Genomic DNA, 26661 nt, shown 5'->3' with positions numbered 1-26661 from the left:
AAGATCAATTAAAACAGAGATTGGGAGAACAATATTATCTCAAGATAAAGGACTTTTTAATTTGAACATAAAATGTAAAAAAAAATATTCACTCAATATTGAATGTTAGTCAAACAAATGGACCAAAACCGTAGGGTGGGGAAGGGATGCTCCCCACAGCTAACGCCACCTTCCTGGTCCTACCTACTGTCCTCTCTTTAATAAAACATGCATCTTTCCACATGGTAAGTGGCATACTCTGCTTAAAACCTGCAAATGCTTCCCAGTGAAATTATTAATAGCAAAACAAGTACAAACTCCTTACAAGAACCTCAAGGACCTACAGACCTGGCCCCTGGGCCTTCGGCTCCCCTTCCTCCTTCACCCAGCCAGGCATCACTGGTCTCTTACTGCAGCTCAGACCAGCGTGCTGTGCCCAGGGCTTCTGGGTCCTGTGCAGGGGCACACCTCCAGATCTTCATGTAGCTCATTCTTTCCCACATTTGCATCTTGGCTGAAATCAAACCTCGCAGAAGCCTTCCCTGGCATTCCATCTCACAGGCAACCTCGCAGTCTCTCACTATGCTTTTATCAGACTACTTTCTTCGAAGCACTACCACTAGTTGATTTTGGTCTAAGGGTTTCCTGCCTTCTGTGGACTATAAACTCCACGAAGGCAGGTGTTGTGTCTGTCATCTCTAACTATCCCTGTGCTTACAACCGTGCCTACGCAGAGTTAACGTCCAGTGAGTATCTGTTGGATAAACTTTGGGTTGATGAATTTGACCTCCCATGTGGAAATAAAGACACCACTTTTCTTTTGTCTATTCCCAACATGAAGACACGTGTAGTCAGACCACAAGAGAATCAGGAGAATCCCTTCTTCCACTCAAATGATTAAACCATGGATTCTTTGCAGAGAAGGGACCTCACACATGGCGAGGATCTCTTCTACAGCAGATCTTCCTGCTCATCAAACACCCCTGCCCATACACCACAGCGGCAGAGTCCTCTCCCTCAGGAGTCACTCACTGTGTGACCTGACAGTTGAAATAGGAGCTGCTGCCTTACTTAGATTCCAAATTGCCCTTCCTGAAACTTCCACTGACTCACTGGAGTTGTGCCCTCCGGCCACACGGAAGCCAGTTAACTTCTTCAGATCGTCCTTCAAATACTGGGAAATCATCTTTCCCCTGAGCCTTCTGTCCTCTAAGGTAAACGTCCCCAGAGAATTCAACTACGCATCATTTGACAAGGCTTTACGTCTTTCTTCTCCTGTAAAAGCACAGCTCTCGGAAAACATGACAGTGATGTAGGTGGAAGTGAGGGGCACCGTGGAGCCAGCCTCACCCAAGATCTACACTAGGCTCTACCACCAGGGCAGTTTCTCAACATGGTCATTCACAAAGACACTGGCTTCTTACCACAGTTGTATCAAGTGGGACTGCAAAGTCAAAGTCATTTATCCCCACAAAATTCAGTACAAATATTGACAAGCCTAAATCCAATTGAGACTAGTTATAAACCAGTTTATAATAGGCCAAGATGAGCAACAACGAAAACCGTATCCTGATATGCCAGGAGGTGTAGTTTAGGTAGCAGGAGGCACATTGTTAGATGTTATGGATGCAGCTCTCATCTCTCATATAGGAGTACTCAATGCTGAATTATCAATAAAGCAACTGAATACTACTCAAATTGAAGAAAATTGCCGAGATGCAGAAATAGCCTGCTTGTAAAGCCGAGTTCCTGATGGGAAACGAGTTTTACTCTGACCGCCAGGGTCCCAGCAGTGCAGCCACTCATGCGTGATGAAGCATATTGTAGAAAAATAGCATCTCGGTGTTTGCTCTCCTCTCACTGAATGGACCGAAATGAGGGGCATTTGTTTTCTTCTATTTCAGCACAGCAAACAGACTCTCTCAATCAGATTAGAATGAAGAACTCCTTTATACTGAGTCTCTCTCTCTGTCTTTCTCTCTCTCTGTCTTCCCCTCTTTCCATGTCAAAAAAATTATGGATACCTTGAAAAAAGATGCTAAATAATGACAACAGGATCTAAAATACAAATAGGAGGAGAAAGAAACACAGATACGGATACACACAGCTTTCAATTTCCAGAGTGCAGTTCTGCTCGTCCAGAGGGTATCTCCTGAGGTCCATCATGCATGCTGCTGTCGTGGTGATTCTGAAATACACAGGGTGAGGGAAGATATTAAAGAAGGGCTGAGAAATGCATCAGGGAGACTGCTCCTATATAAACAGCGAGTAAGCACCCCGTGGGACCCCTGCCCAAAGTACAACTGGCTAAACATCGTTCACTATATACAGAGAGAAACCTGAGTAAATAAGAAACTCTTTTCAGCATAATATACAAGAGATTTATCAAGGGAAAAACCACAAAACTTTATTATATATTTTTTAATCATTTATTTTTTGATTAACATAAAAATTGTATCCGTTTGTAATATACAGCATGATGTTTGGAAATATGTATACACTGTGAAATAGTTAAATTGAGGTAATTAACAAAGGTATTGTATCACCTATTTAGCTCTTTTTATGTGTGATGAAAACGCAAAATCTACCCTCTTGCAATTTTTGAGTATCCAGCACTTTATTATTAGCTACAGTCACCATACTGTACCAAAAACCTTACCATGTCTTATTGACTTTGGATCATCAATGGCAGAGAAAGGGGGTTTCCAAGGAAGTTCTTACCTTCAATTTTTGCTTCTCTTCTTGTCTATAGGCTCTCTTGCCTCTCTAGTACAGAGAGATCCTATGTGTGGGACACCACCAACTAGGTTTTAAGACTGAGTCTTTGACTTTCCACGGGAAGTGTTAAAGTAGCTACAGATGCACTTTGGAACTCTAAACCTCACCTCTGCTTCTTTCAATGTTATTATCGTTGTTTGTTGGGCTGGATTGTAATATTACAGATTTTTTTTTAACTGTGTAATCATCTCTCTTTTCAAAGAGAATATTTGGCTTCTATTTTATCAATCATGAACCAAACTTGGGTGGGTTAAGTTCCCTTGGGGCCAGCTAAAGCCATGGAAATAATTTCTTCCCCAAAACAGTTAAGGCTCCACCATGCAATGGTTAAACCAGCCCTACACTGACAAACAACACTTCTAGAAATGTCCAGTCCTTTTCCTATTCTGTCTGCAGCCTCCTCTTAGGGAGACCAACTTACTCAAAGCCGCTTCTTTGAAAACGCAACTATTAGGGTCATTATATTTTGCATTATATATCTCTAGAACCCCCCCCTTTTCCCCACCACTGTCAAAGGTGACTGGACTGGAGTGGGTTCCTGAGTCAGAGACAGCAAGCCATTAGTGGGCAAGAGATCCATGACATGGGCTGAGTTGGAAGGCAGAGTGGAGCTAAAGAGACTCTCTTCCATAGGAATGAATTGAACAGCAAAGATAAGAGTGGAAGTGCATCTGCAAGGCCATGGTTTACAGGCCTGTGATGTTGTTTTCAGACTGGAGAGCAAAGGATGAGAAAGCACCACAGAGGACAGAAGGTGCTGCAAGGAGAGTTGAGGATGCAGTCATAGCTGTGCCCTGGGCCGCAGCGGGGGGCCTTGCTGAATGTGTGCTCCACCTCTCCAGGGAGCAGCTTCTCAAAGCCTGTGCAGGCTCTCTGTAACCAGCAGTCCTGGCTATGCCCATTCAACGATGGGGAGGAAGAATGAAAATGTGAGAGTGCTTTCTCCTGAGATCCCTAGAGTCACCTTCAGTCCCCAGCTGTCCTTCAGGTTTCATCTTTCTTGAAGCTCAGTGTTGAGCTTTATCTGAATGGTCTTCATTATTAATATTCACAACAAACCTACTAATGCTGCAGGTAATGAGCAAGCCCGACTCTTACCAACAGATCCTAACCCAAACATCTGTAAAACACTAGACATGTGCCAATTCTGATGGATTTGGCTCACGTACCCTACACGCAGGTGATAAGGAAATAATGGAGTAAGGTATGTCCTTCTATTAGCATCTGGTTAAGCAAGCAGATAGAGCAACGTTCTGCTTTGCAATGATTGACAGAAGCAGTGAGGGAAAATGTCAACGTATTTAGCAAACAGGTCAATGCTTAATTTTTTATGCACACAGCACGCATGCACCATGCAGACAATCAGCAAAATCCATACCAATGGTGACAGTGTGTTCCTTCCAAATGTCGTAACACTTCCCTTTATCCTAGGAGTCAAGGAGTGCACTACGTTCTATGATCCCAAACCAACACATAGCTCTTTGCCACATTTTTCTACAGCATTTAACATTCTAGCCAACTGAAGTTCCAGACTCACACTTTTCAACTGTGGCATGTGTTATGGCAGATTGACAACCCAATGTCCATACAAGATGCCCATAATGCAAAATTAGAACAGAGTTCTGCTAAAATTATGAATCTTTATGAAGAAGAAAAAAACCTTCACTGACAATGTTCAAATTTTTAAATTTTCCTTTTTTTTTTAAATACGGAGTCTTGCTCTGTGGCCCAGACTGGAGTGCAGTCGTGTGATCTTGGCTCATGGCAAGCGCCACCTCCCGGGTTCATGCCATTCTCCTGCCTCAGCCTCCTGAGTAGCTGGGATTACAGGCCCCCCACACCATGCCCAGCTAATTTTTTTGTATTTTTAGTAGAAATGGGTTTTCACCGTGTTAGCCAGGATGGTCTCAATCTCCCAACCTCGTGATCTGCCCACCTCGGCCTCCCAAAGTGCTGGGATTACAGGCATGAACTACCACGCCTGGCTTAACTGTCTTATATATTTTGGTACCTATTCACTTGAACTGAGTCAATGATTGAAATTTCTGTTTCTTACTGTTTGTTTTCTTATTCACTCTTCAAACACCCCCCATACACACACACACAGACGCACGCATACACACACATAAACATGCCCAAATTGTTTGGGGACGCCATGGGGATACATTATTGGAGGGAGAAGGGGAACCTGAGGCTAGAAGAACTGGTGACAGCACACCCTTGTCCCACCAAGTACACCAACTACAGCAGCTGTCCAGGTCTTCTCATTCTGTTATAATTCTGGCTATAAAATAGAGGCCCATTTCAGTGAGCTGAGATGGGGCCACTGCACTCCAGTCTGGGTGACAAAGTGAGTGAGACTCCATTTCAAAAAACAAAACAAACAAACAAACAAAAAAAACAAAAAGAGAAAAACAGAGAGAGAGAAGGGAATTCTGAAATTTGTGACAACATTGATGGAATTGGAGAACATTATGCTAAGTGAAATAAGTCAGGCCCAGAAAGACAAATACCACATGTTCTCACTTATATGTGGAATTAAAACAATTAACTTATAGAAATAGAGAGTAGAATGGTGGTGGCAGAAGCTGGAGGAGGGGAAATAGGGAGGTGATGAGCAAAGGGTAGACAATTTCAAATGGAGAATATGTTTTCTCTTTTTGTGCATTCTACTGCACAGCATGGTGAATATAGTTAGTAGTAGACTGTTGTACATTTCAAATTGCTAAGTAAATTTCAAATGTTCTTGCCACGAAAAAATGTTAATTATTTGAGGTGGTGGATATGTTAACTAGCTTGATTTAATTATTTCACATTGGATTCATAAATCGTAACATCATTTTGTACCCCATACATTTTTTCCCCACGCAACTCCCTCTTCACAGAACCCATAAATCTATACGATTATCATTGTCAATTTACAATAAGAAAACAAAAAAAATGGAGCCACTTTTTTCTTTTTATGTGAGGAATAAGACAGACACATCTACTCACTACTCTTCCTCATTTGGAAGAAATCCTCAGAAAACACTCTCAGAGTGGAGAGTGAGGCACAGGAGCTCGCTCTTGCTCATGCTACAAAAGGTAACCATCAAGATAGAAGAAGTAGCTGAATAGCTGGGACAAAAAGGCAAAAGGAGAGAGAGTGGAGGTGAGGGGCAGAGTGATGCAGCCAACTGTGGAGGAGAAGCACGCCCCAACCCCTCCCTGAGCCCCAAAATCCTCATCCAAGTTGACTCAACTCATCAGAGGCTGGCTAAGTGGGCCTTTTGAGTGAATCGATCCTGGGACATGGCAGAAATCATTGAATGTGCGCTCCACCTCTCCGGGGAGCAGCTTCTCAGAGCCTGTGCCGGAGTTGTGTTCGGGCTGACAAGGGTTACAGAAGGGCTGAGGAATTTCACAGATGGCAGAACTGAGTTCAAGCCAAGTGCACGGAGATCAACCAAGGGCAGAGAGGCCACAGTGACATCCGGGCTCCACCTGTGTAATCCCCAACACTCACACACGTGGTTTTATATTTTCCCCAACAAACGTATATATTTTTCGTCCTGACACAATAATTTAACCAACATCTAGCGCCACCTTGTCCAACCCTCTGCGATCTGAGAATTCCACTGTTATTCCTAAGGAATGGTGATGAAGCTCAGCAGTCGGAATCCAGTAGGACTGGGTGAGGCTCTCCCAGTATTACTCTTCAGCAGATTCCCTTTTTTTTCTTTTGGTTGTTTCTTTTTTGTTTTATGATTTGAGAGACAGCAGTGCTTAGGGTCTCTGTGACTACAAGGCATGTCTCTGATAGAGAAGCAGAGAATGATAATGGCCAAGTGACAGAAGACGTGCCTGTGTCCAATATATCCTTTCTTTACAGTCATACTTCAAGAACGCTGAAAGTAGAAAGAAAAAACAAACAAAAAAGTTGACGAAGAGACAGAGGAGTGAGGACTAGAGAACTGGACAACATTACAGGGATGGTGCTAAGTCATCATCTGAGTGCCCAGCACACCCACCAGTCACATCTGTACTTCATGGAACACTGGTGGAGCACTTGCTCAATGCCCAGTTCTGTGCCAAGCACTTTAATACACACATGTTTACTCTCACAACAACCATATTATAGAAGTATTATTATCATTATATCCATTGTGCAGATGAGTGAACCAAGATTCGGAAAGAGTAGGCAGCTCGACCACGTTCCCAATGCCACTGGAAGGCAGACGTGGCATTCAAACCCAGGCAGTTTGAACCCTATGCTCTGCTACATCTGTATTACCTCTTTCACCTTAAACATACAAAATATATTCAACTTTTAAAGGCCTACTCAGGAAATGAGAATCTTGTTTTGAATGAAGAGCAAGAAGGTTGATAAATTTATGTAGACAGATATAAATATTGATACTTATACCCATAATATATACTTTTATACCCATAATATTCTCACTAAATATGTCAAATTGGAAATATAATGAGTAAATGCAGAAAATAAATATTCTACATGCTATTCCTGCGGTAACTACAGTGACATTTAATCCAACAGTTTCTCACCCTTTGTGGAATAGGGTCATTTATTAGATCATTCCTGCTTTTACAAACAATATATGTCTAAAGATATGTTTAAGAACTAAAAGTATTAAAATGTAAGAAATAAACTTGAAGTTGTAAGGAGAGCACTATCTCTAGTAAGTGTAAAATCATATTTTGAGATTCTGGTGACACACCGTCTTTGAATGTTGTCTTCAACTACCCTTGGAGACCGTTCCCTGCACACCTAAGTGAGGAAGCCTGAGTCAAGGAGGTCAAGATACACGGATGTCAGTGTGTTGAAGGGTTTTCATTTTGTCTCACTTGTATTAAGCTTGTGAAATACTTTTTGGCATTAGCATTTCCATTTTTAAAATAGTCACACATTGATATAATAAGGGCAGACACAAACTCTTCATGAAATGCATAAATACAAACTTCTCTGCATATCACCTGGTAGGACTGCTGTGGAAATGTTGCTGTCTGATGGTCAAGGACATGCTCGCTTCTGTAAACATTTGTCTGAAATGTCCACCTGTTGACTTAGGTATACAAGTGCTCCTTGTCAGTGTTACTGGAAAAGGCTAGATATGGTCAAGGTCTGGGATTCACGCTTAGAGTGAATCCAGCAATGCACACAGTCTCTTCCTCCATTTGTATGAATAGCTTTGATTCACTGGAAACACTGGAGAGAACAGATTAAAATGTCCATTGCAAGCACCGATTCTGATGTCCCTGGCTGGTCACTGGATGTCAAGGTCCTGGACCAGCTTTCTCAGAGAAGCTTCTGGAACTAAACAATCTTGGTCTCTCTCTCTCCTCAGCTTCCTCCTTTTTAATGTTTTCATTACATTTCATTACACCTACAAATCAGAATGTCCATTATTTGCTAACTTGCTGGCCTTTCGCTCACCCCCAGGTGAGCCCACAAGAGCAGGACTTTATTGCTCCTGTCCACGGTTCTCTCCCCAGTACCTAGAATGGCAGCACCCCCGACCACACATGCAGAGTAAGTGTCCTGTAAATACTCTCAGAACAAATGACTTTCGAGATAAGAGGACCAGGCATGAGCTGAAGTGTGGGACTCGAGCAAAATGTGGAAAGGGAGTTGGTTTAGTCCTTCTTGGCTTTAATGTCCCAAATGTAAGAGTAAGTGGGGACACATGCCCGCTAACAGGCACTCCCAGCATGAGTCCTGGCTGTGCATGGTTATGGACTCTGAGAGCCTCCATGGGCTCACTGGTCAAGATACTTGGATAAGAATCCCCTATTTTTATGGTCAAGTGGTCTCGGTGAATCTTTATGTTGCAGAATTCAATTCTTACCTGCAGAATTCAATCCTGCAGAATTGAATCTAATGTTTGTGTGTGAGAGCTTTATGGCTTCAGGTGCAGTGAAGAACACGATGAAATGCTGCCTTCAGGGGAGTCCTAGAACTCTGATCACAATCTTGTTAAGCTGACAGGACCTGGAAGCAAGTTAGTAGCTCCTTTGGTGTGACTTCTGGCTTGCACTCAAGATGCCCAAACGTTCCAGAAATCTGCGCGAGAGTTGTATCTCTGGCCATGGTTAGCACCACAGCCAAGGCATTGCTTCACAGGTAACCATTTGGTCCTTTGCAGTCACCCTACAGCAACTCACTCGCATCTTCATTCCTCATTCCTCTGATGCAGGACGCACTGGCTGGCGGAGGCAGCTATCATGTTACCAAGAAAAGGAACTCAGATGCTAGGATGTAGGACCTAAATCGAATAATTCAGACCAAGAATTTTCCTTGAGCAAGTGCTTATTATTCAATGTGAAGAAGTCACAGGACATAGGTCAATGTTTTGGTTATCCTGATTTTCGTTTTGCTTTTCAAAATATATAAGAAAACACATTCATAGAAACGTCCAAAGGCTTTTGCTATGGGAACTTGTTGAGGATGTTGCTGGGAAAATTCTTGTGCTAAGTTGAGTGTGTTAGAGCCCATTCCTCTCCTCTTTCCAGAATCCACGCTCTAGCCATGTCATTACAACTCTTCTCACCAAAGAGGAGCTGGCTGTTTGCCTACCTCTTGAAGGTGCGCCGACTTTGTGACCTGCTTTATCTAATATAATGGCTGGAAGTGACCATGTGCCAGTCCATGCTTAAGCCCCAAGATGCGTTCTTTTCCTGGGTTTTTCTGCTTCTACCTCTGCTGTGAGAAAGCCATACCCAGAGGAGTCTGCTGGTTTCAGGAGAACGAACACAAAGAGCAGGACTGAGGTGACCATTCATCTTTTCAGAGACTGCCCTGGGTAAGCTAATGGGTCCCCGACACCCAGCCTGTGAGAGCGCCAGCCAGAACCAGCAGAGATGCTCATTAACAACCCAGACACACAGGCAATGAGCACTTTGGGGTTACCGAATGCATCGAGGCTTTCCAGCTGATTGTTACACCGCACTCTTGTGGCAACAGATAACTGATACAGTAGTCAACACAAGTTCACTGCAAACATACAAAAGCATAAATTATCTTATCAATATGTAGGAATCACAACCTGATACTTCTGAGGAGTGTCATAAGACAGCAAAGCCCTCAGCAAAGAGCATTTTTCTAAAATAGGGACATCTGTTTCGATATTGATGCGTAACTCCACCACCATTCAGGAATGCTCATTTCTGGGAGTGAGAAGTCCCATCAGGCGAAGGAGACAGGCCCAACGTACCTCCTCTTGATTTTCAAAGAATTTGGCAACACGCTACACAAAGCCACAAACTGGCAATAGTGCTCCAGCCAGAACAAAAGGTGTATGCCAGATTCTAGAATACCTGAAAGAAAGGAACTGCCCAGAGGGTGGAATGAGAAGTTCTTAAGGACTACACCACAGGTTCAACCCTCTGAAGAGGAACAGAGAAAACAGTTTGAAAGAATCACTAAAGTACTTTGAGTCACTCCAACTACCTGGATCTAATTATGGCACTTGGGGGTTTCACAATCTAGAAATGCATTGTCCAAAACAGTAACCACCAGCTATGTGTGACTATTTATATCTACATTTAGAATTAATTATTTTAAATTAATTTAAATGAAATAATATTAAAAACGTAGCTCCTCCGATGTTCTCGTCACATACAAAGTGCTCAACAGCCCCCTGTGACTGACTGGTAGCTACTGTACTATGCGGATTATGGATACCCCCATTACCACAGAAAGCTCCATCAGACAGCACAAAAATAATAGCTTGCTATCTGTGTCTCTAGCCTCTGAGAACACGACTCCCTGGATGAATGTAGCTGGGGGGATATGTTCAAATGCATGGAACCCAGAGGCTTGAAGGAAAGCTGTCACAGCTGGAGGAAGCCATGCATGCCGGCGTAGAAAATGTCACTCAAGACTCTACCCAAAGTACCACAAAGTGTGTCTGACTTCATGGTTTAGCTATAACTCAGCAGCCGGACAGGAAGACCTACCCTAATTAACTGACAACTAGGCATAACAACCGGACCACCTTCGCCTGATCTTCACATTTATATCCTAGAGGCTACAGCCTCCAACATGAGAGGGAAACTCAAGTCAAGATCACCATATCCATATTGGCACCAGCAAGTCACTTTGTTTCTATGAGTCTGTCCCACCAAAGCATAAACATTCTGAATGACAGAAGAGATGTCCCATGAAAAGCAATGGAAGCATAGAAAATGAAAGTTGAAAAATTCACATGACATGTGTCTGGTTACTAAAAGGTATGAGTGGATACGGCCTCTTTTCAAGAAGAATGGGGAGGCAAAAGAACATTCTGAAATGAAGGCATAGATAGACAGAAGACGCCGCAACACTGAGAGATGAATGCAAGAAATCCTAGCCACAAATGCCAAATTGAAATCTGTACTGAAGACAAGGCGATAGAATTAACATGGCTGAAAATCCTTTAACAGCATGGAAAGCTTCTTACATTCTAATGGGCACATACGTTACTGAAGGACCTTGTTAAAATTCAGATTCTGTCCCAGCACTTTGGGAGGCCGAGGTGGGTGGATCACAAGGTCAGGAGTTTGAGACCACCCTGGCTAACACAGTGAAACCCCGTCTCTATTAAAAACACAAAAAATTAGTTGGGCGTGGTGGCACATGCCTGTAGTCCCAGCTACTTAGGAGGCTGAGGCAGAATTGCTCAAACCTGGGAGGTGGAGGTTGCAGTGAGCCGAGATCGTGCCACTGCACTCCAGCCTGGGCAACACAGCAAGACTCCGTCAAAAAGAAGAAGAAGAAAAAAAATTCAGATTCTGGAATTGGGCGAGTCTTTCATTCTGAAATTCCCAGATAATGTTCCCAGGTGATGCTGATGCTGGTCTCGGTGACCCTATTTTTAGTAGAAAGGAGAGGGCAAACTTGTAAAACCTACTCAAAGGCAGAGGTAGAAAAAAGAAGCATTGAAAACAGAGGAGATGATAGATATTGAGGGGATAAAATGGGCATGTAACTGAGATTTATTAGAGCAAGACCAAACAGCATCCAAATTAGCAAATTAAACTTAAACGTGAAAAAATAAAAAAACATTTTAATTCAAATATAATATACACAATATCAATGTACCATTTTAGCTATTTCTTTTTTGTTTGTTTTTGTTTTGTTTTGTTTTGGTTTTTGAGACGGAGTCTCGCTCTGTCACCCAGGCTGGAGTGCAGTGGCGTGATCTCGGCTCACTGCAAGCTCCACCTCCCGGGTTCATGCCATTCTCCTGCCTCAGCCTCCCGAGTAGCTGGGACCACAGGCGCTCACCACCACGCCCGGCTAATTTTTTGTATTTTTGGTAGAGATGGGGTTTCACCGTGTTAGCCAGGATGGTCTCGATCTCCTGACCTCGTGATCCACCCACCTCAGTCTCCCAAAGTGCTGGGATTACAGGCGTGAGCCACCACGCCCGGCCTTTTTTAGCGATTTTTAAGTGTATAATTCAGCACATTCACATTGGTGCGCAACCATCACTACTATCCATTTCCAGAACTTTTTCATCATCTCAAACAGAAACTCTGTACCTTTTAAACAGTAACATTGATGACCCTAACCCCAGCCCCAGTAATCTCTAGTTCACACACTGTCTCTCTGAATTGACCTATTCGATAGGTCACCACATATAAGTGAAATCATATAAGTGAAATAGTTGTCTTTTTCCGCCTAGTTTAGTTCACTTACTATATTGTTTTCAAGGTTCATCCATGGTGTAGCATGTATAAGAATTTCATTACATTTTAAAACTGAAAAATATTCCATTATATGGATATACCATATTTTACTTATCCATTCATCTGTTGGTAGACATTTGGGTTGTTTCTACCTTTTGGTTACTATGAATAATCCTACTATAAACATTGGCGTAAAAATATCTGTTTGGGTCACTTCTTTTGTATCTACCTAGAACTGGAATTGTGGATCATATGTTAATTTTATGTTTAAATTTTGAGGAACCACCATACTGCTTTCCACAGTGACTGAATCATTTTATATTCCCATCAGAAATCCCTAAGGTTCCTATTTTTTCTTGATTTTGACAACATTTGTTCTTTTCATTTAAAAAAATATATATATTAAAATGTTACATATATATATATCTCAGCCATCTCTAACGTGTGTGATGTAGTGTCTCATTGCGGTTTAAGGAAATGCAAGTCAAAACCACAGTGAAGTACTACATCACACACATTAGGATGGCTATTATCTTTTTTCCTATTTCCTTTAGTTCTTTGTCCATATTTTCCTTTACATCTTTGAATAAAGAGATTTAAAGTCTTTATCAAGTAAGCCCAATAATTAGATTTCTGCCAATTTATTTTGTTCCTTTGACTAAGCCATGTTTTCCTCTTTCTTTGTATGCTTTGTGATTTTCTTCCCCTGAAAACTGGGCATTTCATTATTATAATGCGGTCACTCTGAAAATCAGATCTCTTTCCTTTGCCCAGGGTTTGCTGCTTTTAACTTTATCAGTCCATTTGTTTTGAGTCATTTCTAAACTGTTTTTGAAAAGATTATTTCTTGTCAAGGTTAATCAGTGAAGTCTCTGTTGCTTTAGCTCATGTTTAGAGAATGTTTTACATTTATTTATCAATGTATGTATTTATTTATTAGAGATGGGATCCCACTCTATTGCGTAGGCTGAGTGTAGTGGCCTGACCATAGCTCACTGTAGCTTCAAACACCTGGGCTCAAGCGACCTTCCTGTGTCAGCCTCCCAAGTAGCTGGGACTACAGTCATGCACCAACATGCCTGGCTAGATTTTTTCTTTCTTTATTGTTATTTACTTATTTATTTGGTAGAGACAGGGTCTTGTTGCATTGCCCAGGCTGGTCTAAAACTCATGATCACGACTGATACTCCCACCTTGGCCTCCTAAAGCACTAAGATTACAGGCATGAGCCACCACGCCTGGAAAATGTTTTAACAAGCATTTCCTTAAGTGCCAAGAGCTGAAGCAAACAAACAAAAAACACACAAACGAAAAAGAGAACAGCATTCTTTCTCAGTCTTTGCAGACCAGCTATGTGCTGGGGTACACTTTCCTCTAAGCCTAGGGATTAACCAAAAGCAAAAACTGGAGGTTCCTAAGGACTTTTCTGTGCATACTTCTTATCTAGGCATGTGCATGGATTTTTAAGTATCTCTATATATGTGGCTGCTTCTGAATGACCTCATTTCTCTAAGAGTCTCATCCCAGCTTCTCTTTTGAGCCTTAGATGGTCTATTTTATGCTTCCATCCAACATCTCCCATCCCAGGCATCTTTAGGTTCGTCTTTACCCTGCAGCCTTAATGAGCACTGCCTGCCCCTTCTCTTACTTGCATTCTGAGTTAGGCAAAACTGAGATGAACATCTTGCTTCAATCCTTCAGGCATTCTCCAGACAGTTTAGAACATATGTACACAATAATTTGCAAATAAGATCTGCTCTGCTCCCTCTGGTAGGAGAGGGAGAACTGGGTATGAGGCTGCTGCCTGCTCAAAACCGAAACAATCCCTGCCCTAGGATGTGGGTGGGGGAAATGGCAAGTGAAAAATGCCACAAAACTTTCCTGTTGTTTTTAATATAGCCTTTTGCTAATTGGGCATTTGACTGATTACTGTGAACCTTAAACTGATTTCCAGAGCTTCTACAAGGTTGGTTCAGACAGCTTCTAGCTTTTGTTCTGTTTTGTTTGGATGTTTTTGTGAGGGGACAAGAGCTTGGAGCTTTTCAATCTGCAACTTTGCTGATGGTACCATCCAAGTGGAGCCTAAAGCCACCCCATTCTGGATGGTCATCTGCCATTCTGGCTTCTGATTAACCCCTGTTCCAGGAATGCCTCTAAGATTTCTGCTTTTTCTACTGTCACCATAAATCTTGACTTTCGGTCAAAAGAGCCTTGACCATCAATCCTGCCCTTAAGCAGATTCACACAGCATTCTTGCCTCTCCCTGAGAGGTCAACGTCGATGGTCCTACGTATTCCCTCACTAAGGTGTAGAAGCCCTGGATCTTGAGGGTAATTGTGTGAGGATCCACCATCTTGTCTCAATGCTGCCTGAGACAAAGACACGGCGCCTGTTCTTAAGTTCTCATTAAATGTGTCTTTCTAAGAAACCGGATTTGTCAGCCTCTTTCTTTAGCCTCTCAGCTTCCGCAGCCTTTGGGGGTGGGTGCGGACAGACCTGCCCACTGCGGAACAACCCAACACAGGGGCTGATGGGGGTGGGTGTGTACAGACCTGCCCACTGCGGAACAACCCAACACAGGGGCTGATGGGGGTGGGTGTGTACAGACCTGCCCACTGCGGAACAACCCAACACAGGGGCTGATGGGGGTGGGTGCGGACAGACCTGCCCACTGCGGAACAACCCAACACGGGCTGATGGGGGTGGGTGCGGACAGACCTGCCCACTGCGGAACAACCCAACACGGGCTGATGGGGGTGGGTGCGGACAGACCTGCCCACTGCGGAACAACCCAACACAGGGGCTGATGGGGGTGGGTGCGTACAGACCTGCCCACTGCGGAACAACCCAACACAGGGGCTGATGGGGGTGGGTGCGTACAGACCTGCCCACTGCGGAACAACCCAACACAGGGGCTGATGGGGGTGGGTGTGTACAGACCTGCCCACTGCGGAACAACCCAACACGGGCTGATGGGGGTGGGTGTGTACAGACCTGCCCACTGCGGAACAACCCAACACGGGCTGATGGGGGTGGGTGCGTACAGACCTGCCCACTGTGGAACAACCCAACACAGGGGCTGATGGGGGTGGGTGTGTACAGACCTGCCCACTGCGGAACAACCCAACACGGGCTGATGGGGGTGGGTGTGTACAGACCTGCCCACTGCGGAACAACCCAACACAGGGGCTGATGGGGGTGGGTGTGTACAGACCTGCCCACTGCGGAACAACCCAACACAGGGGCTGATGGGGGTGGGTGCTACAGACCTGCCCACTGCGGAACAACCCAACACAGGGGCTGATGGGGGTAGGTGTGTACAGACCTGCCCACTGCGGAACAACCCAACACAGGGGCTGATGGGGGTGGGTGTGTACAGACCTGCCCACTGCGGAACAACCCAACACAGGGGCTGATGGGGGTGGGTGTGTACAGACCTGCCCACTGCGGAACAACCCAACACAGGGGCTGATGGGGGTGGGTGTGTATAGACCTGCCCACTGTGGAACAACCCAACACAGGGGCTGATGGGGGTGGGTGTGTACAGACCTGCCCACTGCGGAACAACCCAACACAGGGGCTGATGGGGGTGGGTGCTACAGACCTGCCCACTGCAGAACAACCCAACACAGGGGCTGATGGGGGTGGGTGCTACAGACCTGCCCACTGCGGAACAACCCAACACGGGCTGATGGGGGTGGGTGTGTACAGACCTGCCCACTGCGGAACAACCCAACACAGGGGCTGATGGGGGTGGGTGTGTACAGACCTGCCCACTGCGGAACAACCCAACACAGGGGCTGATGGGGGTGGGTGTGTACAGACCTGCCCACTGCGGAACAACCCAACACAGGGGCTGATGGGGGTGGGTGCTACAGACCTGCCCACTGCGGAACAACCCAACACAGGGGCTGATGGGGGTGGGTGCTACAGACCTGCCCACTGCGGAACAACCCAACACAGGGGCTGATGGGGGTGGGTGTGTACAGACCTGCCCACTGTGGAACAACCCAACACAGGGACTGATGGGGGTGGGTGCTACAGACCTGCCCACTGCAGAACAACCCAACACAGGGGCTGATGGGGGTAGGTGTGTACAGACCTGCCCACTGCGGAACAACCCAACACAGGGGCTGATGGGGGTGGGTGTGTACAGACCTGCCCACTGCGGAACAACCCAACACAGGGGCTGATGGGGGTGGGTGTGTACAGACCTGCCCACTGCGGAACAACCCAACACAGGGGCTGATGGGGGTGGGTGTGTACAGACCTGCCCACTGCGGAACAACCCAACACAGGGGCTGATGGGGGTGGGTGTGGACAGACCTGCCCACTGCGGAACAACCCAACACAGGGGCTGATGGGGGTAGGTGTGTAGAGACCTGCCCACTGCGGAACAACCCAACACAGGGGCTGATGGGGGTGGGTGCTACAGACCTGCCCACTGCGGAACAACCCAACACAGGGGCTGATGGGGGTGGGTGTGTACAGACCTGCCCACTGCGGAACAACCCAACACAGGGGCTGATGGGGGTGGGTGCTACAGACCTGCCCACTGCGGAACAACCCAACACGGGCTGATGGGGGTGGGTGTGTACAGACCTGCCCACTGCAGAACAACCCAACACGGGCTGATGGGGGTGGGTGTGTACAGACCTGCCCACTGCGGAACAACCCAACACGGGCTGATGGGGGTGGGTGCTACAGACCTGCCCACTGCGGAACAACCCAACACGGGCTGATGGGGGTGGGTGTGTACAGACCTGCCCACTGCGGAACAACCCAACACGGGCTGATGGGGGTGGGTGTGTACAGACCTGCCCACTGCGGAACAACCCAACACAGGGGCTGATGGGGGTGGGTGTGTACAGACCTGCCCACTGCGGAACAACCCAACACAGGGGCTGATGGGGGTGGGTGCTACAGACCTGCCCACTGCGGAACAACCCAACACGGGGGCTGATCACAGCAGGAGAGGGCGGGTGTTTCCAAAGCAAGAGAAGGGTCTTTGCAGGCAAGAGAAGGAGGGTGTTTACAAAGATAGATAGGAAGTTAGTGAGTAGAGTTACGATATAAAGTCAAAGCCTAGTTCTTTAAAAATATAAATAAAATAGATATTTCTTGATACAGACAAACACAGCTGTAAATGAAAAAGGTAATATAACAGTTATGTTCTAAAAAGCTTAAAACATAAGAAAAAGCAATGTACATGTGCCTGCTAATGATTAGAAAGGCCAAACAAAATGACATCTTCCTGAAAAACATGAATTCTCAAGGTAATGCAAGCAGAAAACGTCGAGACCCATAAGTACTGCGGAAACCGAAGCCCCGCGTGCCGGCGCGGAAACCGAAGCCCCGGGTGCCAGCGCGGAAACTGTTACTCAAGATCCTTTACAAAGCAGCATGTGTTTATAAAACATTCCCCCCAAAATATTTCATATAAATTATATATTTATGGGTAAACCTTTAAATGCTTAAAAGAACATCAACCCTTTCAGATATAGAAATTTCCCATACAACATGGCACATGTAGACATATGTAATAAACCCGCACGTTGTGCACATGTACCCTAGAACTTAAAGTATAATTAAAAAAAAAGATATCCGAAAAAATAAAAATTCTATACTGACAGAAAATAGCATGTTTGTTTAGGGATAAGGAATAAGAGATAAACTGCAAATGAGCAACGGGGAATGTTTTGGGTAATAAAAACATTCTGTTTTGATTGTGGCAGTGATTACATGGGTATATGTATTAGACGAATCTTATCAACCTAGAAATTGGGTATATGTCATTTCATGTAAAGTATACCTCAATAAAGTTGATTTTGAATGAATTAAATGATGACAGATTGTAGATTCTCTTAAAGGCTTTGAAAAAATAAAATCAATAAGCCTATCATTCTACAGAAAAAAAAAAAAAAGAAATTTCCATACAATATAATCCACTGCAGAACATAAAAAAAGAGAGAAATCTACTTGATTCACGTGAGGACAAAACACACCAAAAAAGAAGACATATATAATCTGTTACTACATTTCAGAGACCGTATATGGTATATATCACAGATAAATGTGTGAGACAACCTTCATTAGTCCATTTTCTGTTGTTTGTAACAGAATACATGAAATTGGGTGATTTATAGGAAATGAAATTTCTTTCTTACAGTGACGGAGATTGGTAAGTCCAATGCAGAGAAGGCGCATTTGAACAAAGTGAGAACCTTGTTGCTGGAGGGAGCTCTCTGAAGAGTCTCAAGGCAGTGTAGTGTGTAATACGGCCGGGGGGGGGCAGTATAGTGTGTCATACGGCGAGGGGGGCAGTGTAGTATGTAATACGGCCGGGGGGGGGGGGCAGTGTAGTGTGTAATACGGCCGGGGGGGGGGGGGGGCAGTGTAGTGTGTCATACGGCCGGGGGGGGGGGGCAGTGTAGTGTGTAATACGGCCGGGGGGGCAGTGTAGTGTGTAATACGGCCAGGGAGGCAGTGTAGTGTGTAATACGGCCAGGGGGGCAGTGTAGTGTGTCATACGGCCGGGGGGGGGGGGGGGGGCAGTGTAGTGTGTCATACGGCCGGGGGGGGGGGGGGGGGGCAGTGTAGTGTGTCATACGGCCGGGGGGGGGGGGGGGGGCAGTGTAGTGTGTCATACAGCCAGGGGGCTGAGCAGGCTCACACGCTAGTTCAGATCTCCCTTCCTCTTCTTATAAAGCCACCAGTTCCTCTCCCATGAATGCCCATTACCCATTAATCTATAAATGGATTAATCCATTCATGAGGACAGAGCCATCACGACCCAATCGCCTCTGAAAGGCCCCACCTCTCCATGCTACCACACTGGGGATTCAGTGAGTTTTGGAGTTCAAGGAGTATTGGAGGGGACATTCAAACCATTGCAGGGCTTCCTACGACCACCTCTACACCGGATAGTTTATCTAGGAAACTTCAATAAATTGGCTCGTGTTTCTTGGAAACTTCAGCCAAGCCATGATGCTAGGTGAGAAAGAGGGAACTTGGAAATAGATTTCTTGGGAGAGTTTACACACATCTTGAAGAAAGGCTGGCACCTTCCAAGTGGCATACAAGGAGTAATGGTGCCTACTTTATACCTGAGAAAAGTGCTGTTAATGTGACAAGATACAGGAGACTGAATAGGAATTGGCCTTTCAGATGATGAAAACGCAGGCATATCTCCTGTTGCACACACACGGGCTACATGGATGAAATGGAGGTCCTGGATTTCTCATGGATCCTCTACAACAGGGCTGCCTAGATGAGTACAGCAATGGAAGATGACCATGAAGGATACAGTCCTAGAGCTAACAAAAGTCCCAGGAAATTCCATGGAACAGAAAACTAGTCTACCATCTTCACCACCAATACCCAATTTCAGTCAAGGAATTTGCTGGAAAGCTCTGAGAAGAGTTAATTTTCAATATCTTCCAGGTCAGAGTATGAAGCCACCAACAGTTAATGTAAAACTTATTATCCATTTTTCCCTCCACCCCCAAAATTAAATCTTTACATTAGGGAAGTCATATGTAATTTATCATACTGGGTAGGGGCAGGGAAAAGAGAAAGTAGAAGGCAGAGAGGTTGAGAAGCCCCAAGTCCCTGCTCTTTGCCACTGCAGGCTTCCAGTCTGAAGTACAAATGGGCTGTGTAAAGGGAAAATGTTAATGCTAAATCTGAATTTAGTATTAAACACCGAACTGAGAATACCTGTGTAACATAAAGACAGAAAACAACTTTTACTAAAACATTGGCAGAAAACCATGATATGTGCTCAAATTTCACAAAGGCAGAGAAATTTTATACTTCCCTGAACAAAGTTTAATAGTAGGGTATAACTGCATTATGACTAGATCACAGTTTTTTTTTTTTTAAGCAATAAACTCAAATAAGAATTTTTAAGGAAAAAAAAAAAAGGTAAATTAACCAACAGCAAGGCAAAATTAAAAAAATTTTAAGAGGATTACCCATCATCATAAAATAGGACTTATCCCAGAAATTGAATGGATTGGGTCGGGGAAGTGATGTCACCGAGCTGGTGGAATAGGAAGTTAGACTCCACCTTCACCCCTCCACCCCACAAAGAAAGATCAAATAGCCACTGTCTACAGACCAGAACATCCTTTTGAAAATTTCAATATTGAAACAAGCCCGAGACATCCATTGGGTCTGCAGAACTGATTGAAATCCAAATTAGAAGAGTAAAAAGAATGGTCTGTCTTTGACTGCACTCCCCTTCCCCAAGACAGCAGGATGCCAGAAGAAAAGGATTTCTATGGGCACACATATTCTACATGGGGAAAAGAAAACTGGAGGTAGTCATTCAATTTTCCAAGCATTTGGAAAGGCTTCCCAGGAAGCCCACCCCAGTTTCACCTCACTTAGAACATTAGGGGGAAACAACATGGTAGATTGCCCAGGGTTAGATAGAAACAAAGAAAAGATGCAGAAGTCATAGTCACCAGCAAACAAATCTGGGTGGTACTTCTGTTTCTCCCAGCTGTGGCACCAAAATTGAAGGTACAAACCAATCTCACAAACCACCCACGAAGCTGATTCGGCTGCCTTCAGAAACAGAGTGGGAAGTTTCACCTAGCTCGAGTTTCCAGATGGATAGTGAACATGCTCAGCCTCAGGGCCTACCCAGTGACCCTGCCCAGGCAGGGAGACTCTCACCTCTGCACATTTTGGAGAAGTGTGGAAGCTAGACCAGCTTGACCCAGGAAGTCAAGATGATTCCACTCACCAAAGAGCCTGCACAATGACCTTGCCCAGGAAGGGAGACTCCCACTTCTATGCACTTTAGAAAAGTGAAGGGGCTAGACTAGCTTAGACCAGAAAGTCAAGCAGTGTTCCATTTAGCCAAAAGTCCACTCAATGACCCCACCCGGTAAGGAAACTTCTATCTTTGCACATTCCAGAGATGGAAAGGGGCTAAACCTGCTTGAGCTGGGAGGTCAAACAGCTACTGAATTCAACAAAAAGGTGATTCCACATCAGAATGGGCTCCACCCATCCTGAACAGTGACCCCACCTAACCTCAGGGCCTGGCCTGCAGCCCTGCTCAACTGCAGATCCCAAATAGCAAAAGTGCCCAGCCAGGGAATATAGTCCATAACCAGCCTGACCAGGAACCATCATAGTACCTGGCCAGCAGCTCTGCCTGATAGCAGAGTCCAGCCAGTAGCCTCACCAGAGAGTAGAGCACAGTCAGCAGCTTCATTCAACATCAAAGCAAAGGCAGTGACCCATCAACCACAGAACTGAAAAGTTCTGCCTGTGCAAGGTTGTCATGAGCTGGCCTTTCAGAATGACAGGCTAGAAGGTAGAGAGGATGAGATAGTGAAGGTCTATCACTGTCAAACAGAAAAACAAACAAAACAACAACAAAAAGAAAAACATCTGTAAAGGCCAGAAGAAGAGCTATCTCCTCAAATGTGCAGACAACAATGGAAGGGCACAAAGATTAAAAAGAATCAGGAAATCATGACACCTCTAAAAGAACTAATAAAGCTCCAACAATGAACCCCCAAGAAATGGAGATTATAAAATGGACTAGTAAAGTATTAAGAATAATATTCAGAAAGAAGTTCAGTGAGCTAAAACAATATATAGAGATAAAATTTACTACAATATGAAAAACAATACTCAGAGCAAAACATTGACAAAGAAGTAGAATGAATAGAAAAGAACCAGATATAAATCTGCGAGATAAAGACTACAATGATTGAACTAAAAAATTTAATAGAAAATTTCAACAGCAGACTCTATCAAGCAGAAGAAAGGATCAGTGAACTGGAAGATAAAATATTTGAAATTATCCAGTCAGATAAACAAGAACAACAAAAGATTTAAAAAGAATGAAGAAAGCTTCTGAGTATCAGAGAACACCATCAAGAGACTAAACAGTCACATAATAGGTTTTGCAGAAGTAGAAGAGAAAAAAAAAAGCCAGAAAGCATATTTTAAAAAATAGTGGCTGAAAACTTTCTTAATCTAGTAATAGATATCGATACCCAGTTAAAGGAAACACAGAAGTCATCAAATTCAACTCCAAACAAAAGTACACTAAGACATTAATAATCAAACTACCAATGATCAAACACAAAGAAAAAGAAGAGAAGCATCCGGAGATAAGAAACATATTGCATGTAAGAGGTGCCAATACAACTATCAGCAGACTTATCCACAGAAACCTTGCATTCCACGAAAGAGTGGTGTGATATATTCCAAATGATAAAGGAAGAAAACTGTTAACCAAGAATATTTATCCAGTTAAGCTGTCATTTAGAAATGACAAAGAAATAAAAACTTTCCCAGACAAACCAATGTAAAAGACATCACTGTTCTCTAGATCTGCCTTACAGAAATTGCTACAGCGAATTCTTTAAACTGAAACAACAAGCCAAAAATTAATAATATGCAACATACGAAGGAATAAAACTCAACCATATAAGTAAAACAGTATCAAATTCAGAATACTCTAGGTTAGTAATGATGATGTGTAAGATAATGTTATCTCTAGTATGAGGGTTAAATAAGAAAACTATTAACAACAAGTATAGCTACCATAAATTGTCAGGGAAAACACATCACAAAATGTGGTAACTTCCGACATTAAAATATAAAATGTGTGTGTGGGTGGTAAAAGTATACAGTTGTTGTATGTAATCAAAATTAGCTATTATCAGCTTGAAATGAGATGCTATAAGATGTTCTACATAAGGCTCATGGTAAGCACAAAGCAAAAAGCTTTAGAAGAAACTCAGAATAAAAATAGAAAGGATTCTGCCAGACGCAGTGACTCACACCTGTAATCTCAGCACTTTGGGAGGCCGAGGCAGGCAGATCACCTGAAGTCAAGAGTTTGAAACCAGCCTGACCAACATGGCGAAAACCCGTCCCCACTAAAAATACAAAAATTAGCTGGGTGCCTGTAATCCTAGCTACTCGGGAGTCTGAGGTAGGAGAATTGCTTGAACCCGGGAGGTGGAGGTTACAGTGAGCTGAGATCGCACCATTATACTCCAGCCTATACAAAGCGAAACTCCGCCTCAAAGAAAAAAAAAATAGAAAGGATTCAAGGCATATTACTACAGAAAGCCGCCACAAAGGAGGACAACAAAAGAGGAAGAAACAAAGTATCCACAAAATAACCAGAAAATAACTAACATGATGATGGTAGTAACATCTTACCTATCAACCACTCAAAGACTGCTGAATGTTCAAACTGCATTCAAATAAGGCAAACGCCCAGCTGTAACCAATCTCGCTGTTTCTGTACCTCACTTCTGATTCCCGTACCTCACTTTACCTTTTTGGTCTATAAATTTGTTCCGACCACGGGGCACCCCTGGAGTCTCTGTGAATCTACTGTGATTCTAGGGGCTGCCCGATTCACGAATTGTTCATTGCTCAATTAAACTCTCTTATATTTAATTCGGCTTAAGTTTTTCTTTTATCTATGTATATATACAGACTCCACCAAAGAACTGATATAACTAATTTAAAAGTAAAATCAATGTGGCAAAAGGATTGTTAAAGGCCAGACATTCTACAGTAATCTGAGCAACATAACAAGACCCATCTCTACAAAAAGTCTTTTTAAGTTAGCCAGGTATGGTGGCACACACCTTTAGTGACAGCCACTATGGAGCCTGAGGTGGGCAGATCCCGTGTGCCCAGGAGTTTGAGGTCACAGTGAACTACGTTACTACGTTACAGCCTGGCTGACAAAGGGAGACCCTGTCTAAAAAAACACTCCCCAAACAAAAAAACAAAACAAAACAAACAAATAAAAAAACTAGGTAAGTCATGGGATATAAAAACAACTTACAAAAAGCATTAATAGTAGTGTTTCTATAAATTAACACTAAACTATCTGAAAAAAATAAGGGAACAATCCCATTTACAATAGTTTCAAATAAAGTAAAATAAAATACTTAGGAATAAATTTAACCAAGGAAATGAAAGACCTACACACTGCAAACTATAACATTCATGAAAAAAAATTTTTTAAAGATACAAATGAAATATATCTGTATTAGAAGGATTACTATTGTTAAAATGTCCACATTACTCAAAATGATCTATAGATTCATTGTAATCCCTATCAAAATTCTGACGTAGTTTTCCATAGAAATAGAAACAAAAAATATAAAATTCATATGGAACCAAAAAAAAAAAAAAAAAACCCAAAACCAAGTAATCATAGCAAAAGGAGCAAAGTTGGAGGTATCACACTACCTTATTTCAAATTATACTACAAAGCTATAGCAATTAAAACAGCATGGGACTGGCAAAAAAAAAAAAAAAAAAAAAAAGAAAGACAAATCAGCCAATGAAATAGACTAGAGCCCAGAATAAACCCATTCATGTACTTTCAATTGATTTCTGACAACAGTGATAAGAATATGCAATGGGAAAAGGATAATCTCTTCCACAAATGATGTTAAGAAAACTAAATATCCACATTCAGAAGAATGAAATTGGACCCTTAACTCACACCATATACAGAAATCAGCTCAAAATTGATTGAAACTTAAATGTAACTAGGAACTGTTAAACTACTAAAAGAAAACATAGGGGGAAAACCACATGACATTAGGCTGGGTAATGATATTTTAAATTTGATTTGATGCAACAAATGCAAAAATAGACAAATGAGACTACATCAAGCTAAAAAGCTTCTGCACCAAAAACAATTAATACTATACAGAGACAACCAACAGATTGGAAGACATATGTGCAAGCAATCCATCCATTAAGGGGTTAATATCCAAAATATTTAAGGAAGTCAAACAACTCAACAGCAAGAAAACAAAAAAATATCAATTTAAAAAATGAAGAAGGGACCTAAAGAAACATTTCTCAAAAGGAGAAATGCAAACAGCCAACAAGACATGAAAAGAAGTTCAACATCACTAATCATTAGGGAAACACAAATGGAAACTACAATGAGATAACATCTAACACCTGTCAGAATGACTAGTATCAAAAAGATGAAAGATAAGTGTTGGCAAGGATGTGGGAAAAAGGGAACCTTTGTACACTGTTGGTGGGAATGCAAATTAGTGCAGTCATTATGGAAAACATTATGGAAAACTCAAAAAACTTAAAATAGAATTACCATATGCTACAGCAATCCCACTTCTGGGTATTTACCCAAAAGATTTGAAATAAAATTTACTGAAGGGATGTCAGCACCCCCAAGTTCACTGAAGCAGTATTAACAGTAGCCAAATTATGGAATCAACCTAAGTGTGCATCAACAGAAAAATTGATTTTTTAAATGATACACACACACACACACACACACACACACACACACACACACAATGGAATACTATTCATTCTTAATAAAGAAAAAAATTTTGTCAGTTGTGACAACATTGATGGAATTGGAGAACATTATACTAAGTGAATTACGCCAGTCACAGAAAGAAACACCACATATTCTCAGTTATTTGTGGATTCTACAGTCGAACTCACATTAGCAGAGAACAGTGGTTACAGCGAACGGAGGATGGGGGGAATGGGGCAATGATTATCAAATGGTAATTTGTAAGCATGTCTTCGAAGGTAGATTCAGTCTGTGAACAAACTATATCTAGTTTATTTTTGGTTCAATACAATAATTCTTTTAAGAAACCATGAAACAAATCTACTCAATATAAAATGCATTTTAAAACTTCCGTAAATCAGTCAAAACTCATTCCTTTTATCATATAAAGCTAACTACTTGAGTCACTAGTACTGCTATTTCTGAGCCATTTTCCCTATTCATATCTACATTGTGTGGTTAGGCAGCTGCTATATGGTGTCACATAATAAAATAAAGGACTTCCCATATTATTTTTAAAAAATCTGTTAGGCAGGAAGAATATGTTCTTTTTAAGTTCCATTGAAGAGCATGGTGAATACAGTTAATAATAGAGTTTTATACATTTCAAAGTTGCTGAGAGAATACATTTGAAATGTGCTTACCATTAAAAAAAAAAAAGTTTAGTTCAAATACTAGCTAGCTAGATAAATACGTTAGCTCACTTGATTTAATTATTCTGAAACTGACCCAATTGTCCCATAGAACTGTTGTTTACAGTTTCTTTTGAGTGACCATAGAAATTAACCCTTCCCGTCTTCAAACTTGAGAAACTTACATTTGTCTTACCTGAGTTATTTTCTCTGGAAACCAACCATCAGGCCCCGCAGACAGTATCAAGGAAC

At 42.9% G+C, this 26661-nt stretch overlaps 1 protein-coding gene across 3 annotated transcripts in view; it reads right to left on the bottom strand.

The window, feature by feature from the left end:
* The window catches only part of GABRB3 (gamma-aminobutyric acid type A receptor subunit beta3), a 227362-nt gene that overhangs the window by 38522 nt on the left and 162179 nt on the right, over positions 1-26661 (bottom strand). For all 3 annotated transcript variants that reach the window (XM_005559021.4, XM_005559020.5, XM_073995295.1), the window contains one exon: positions 2085-2167. In XM_005559021.4, coding sequence (XP_005559078.1) covers positions 2085-2167 — 83 coding nt within the window. The remainder of the gene's footprint in view (positions 1-2084; positions 2168-26661) is intronic.

The sequence above is a fragment of the Macaca fascicularis genome, chromosome 7 (assembly GCF_037993035.2).
Source record: "Macaca fascicularis isolate 582-1 chromosome 7, T2T-MFA8v1.1".
Classification (NCBI taxonomy): domain Eukaryota; kingdom Metazoa; phylum Chordata; class Mammalia; order Primates; family Cercopithecidae; genus Macaca; species Macaca fascicularis.
Note: the sequence above shows the minus strand (reverse complement) of the source record. Positions and strands in the feature narration are given on the sequence as shown.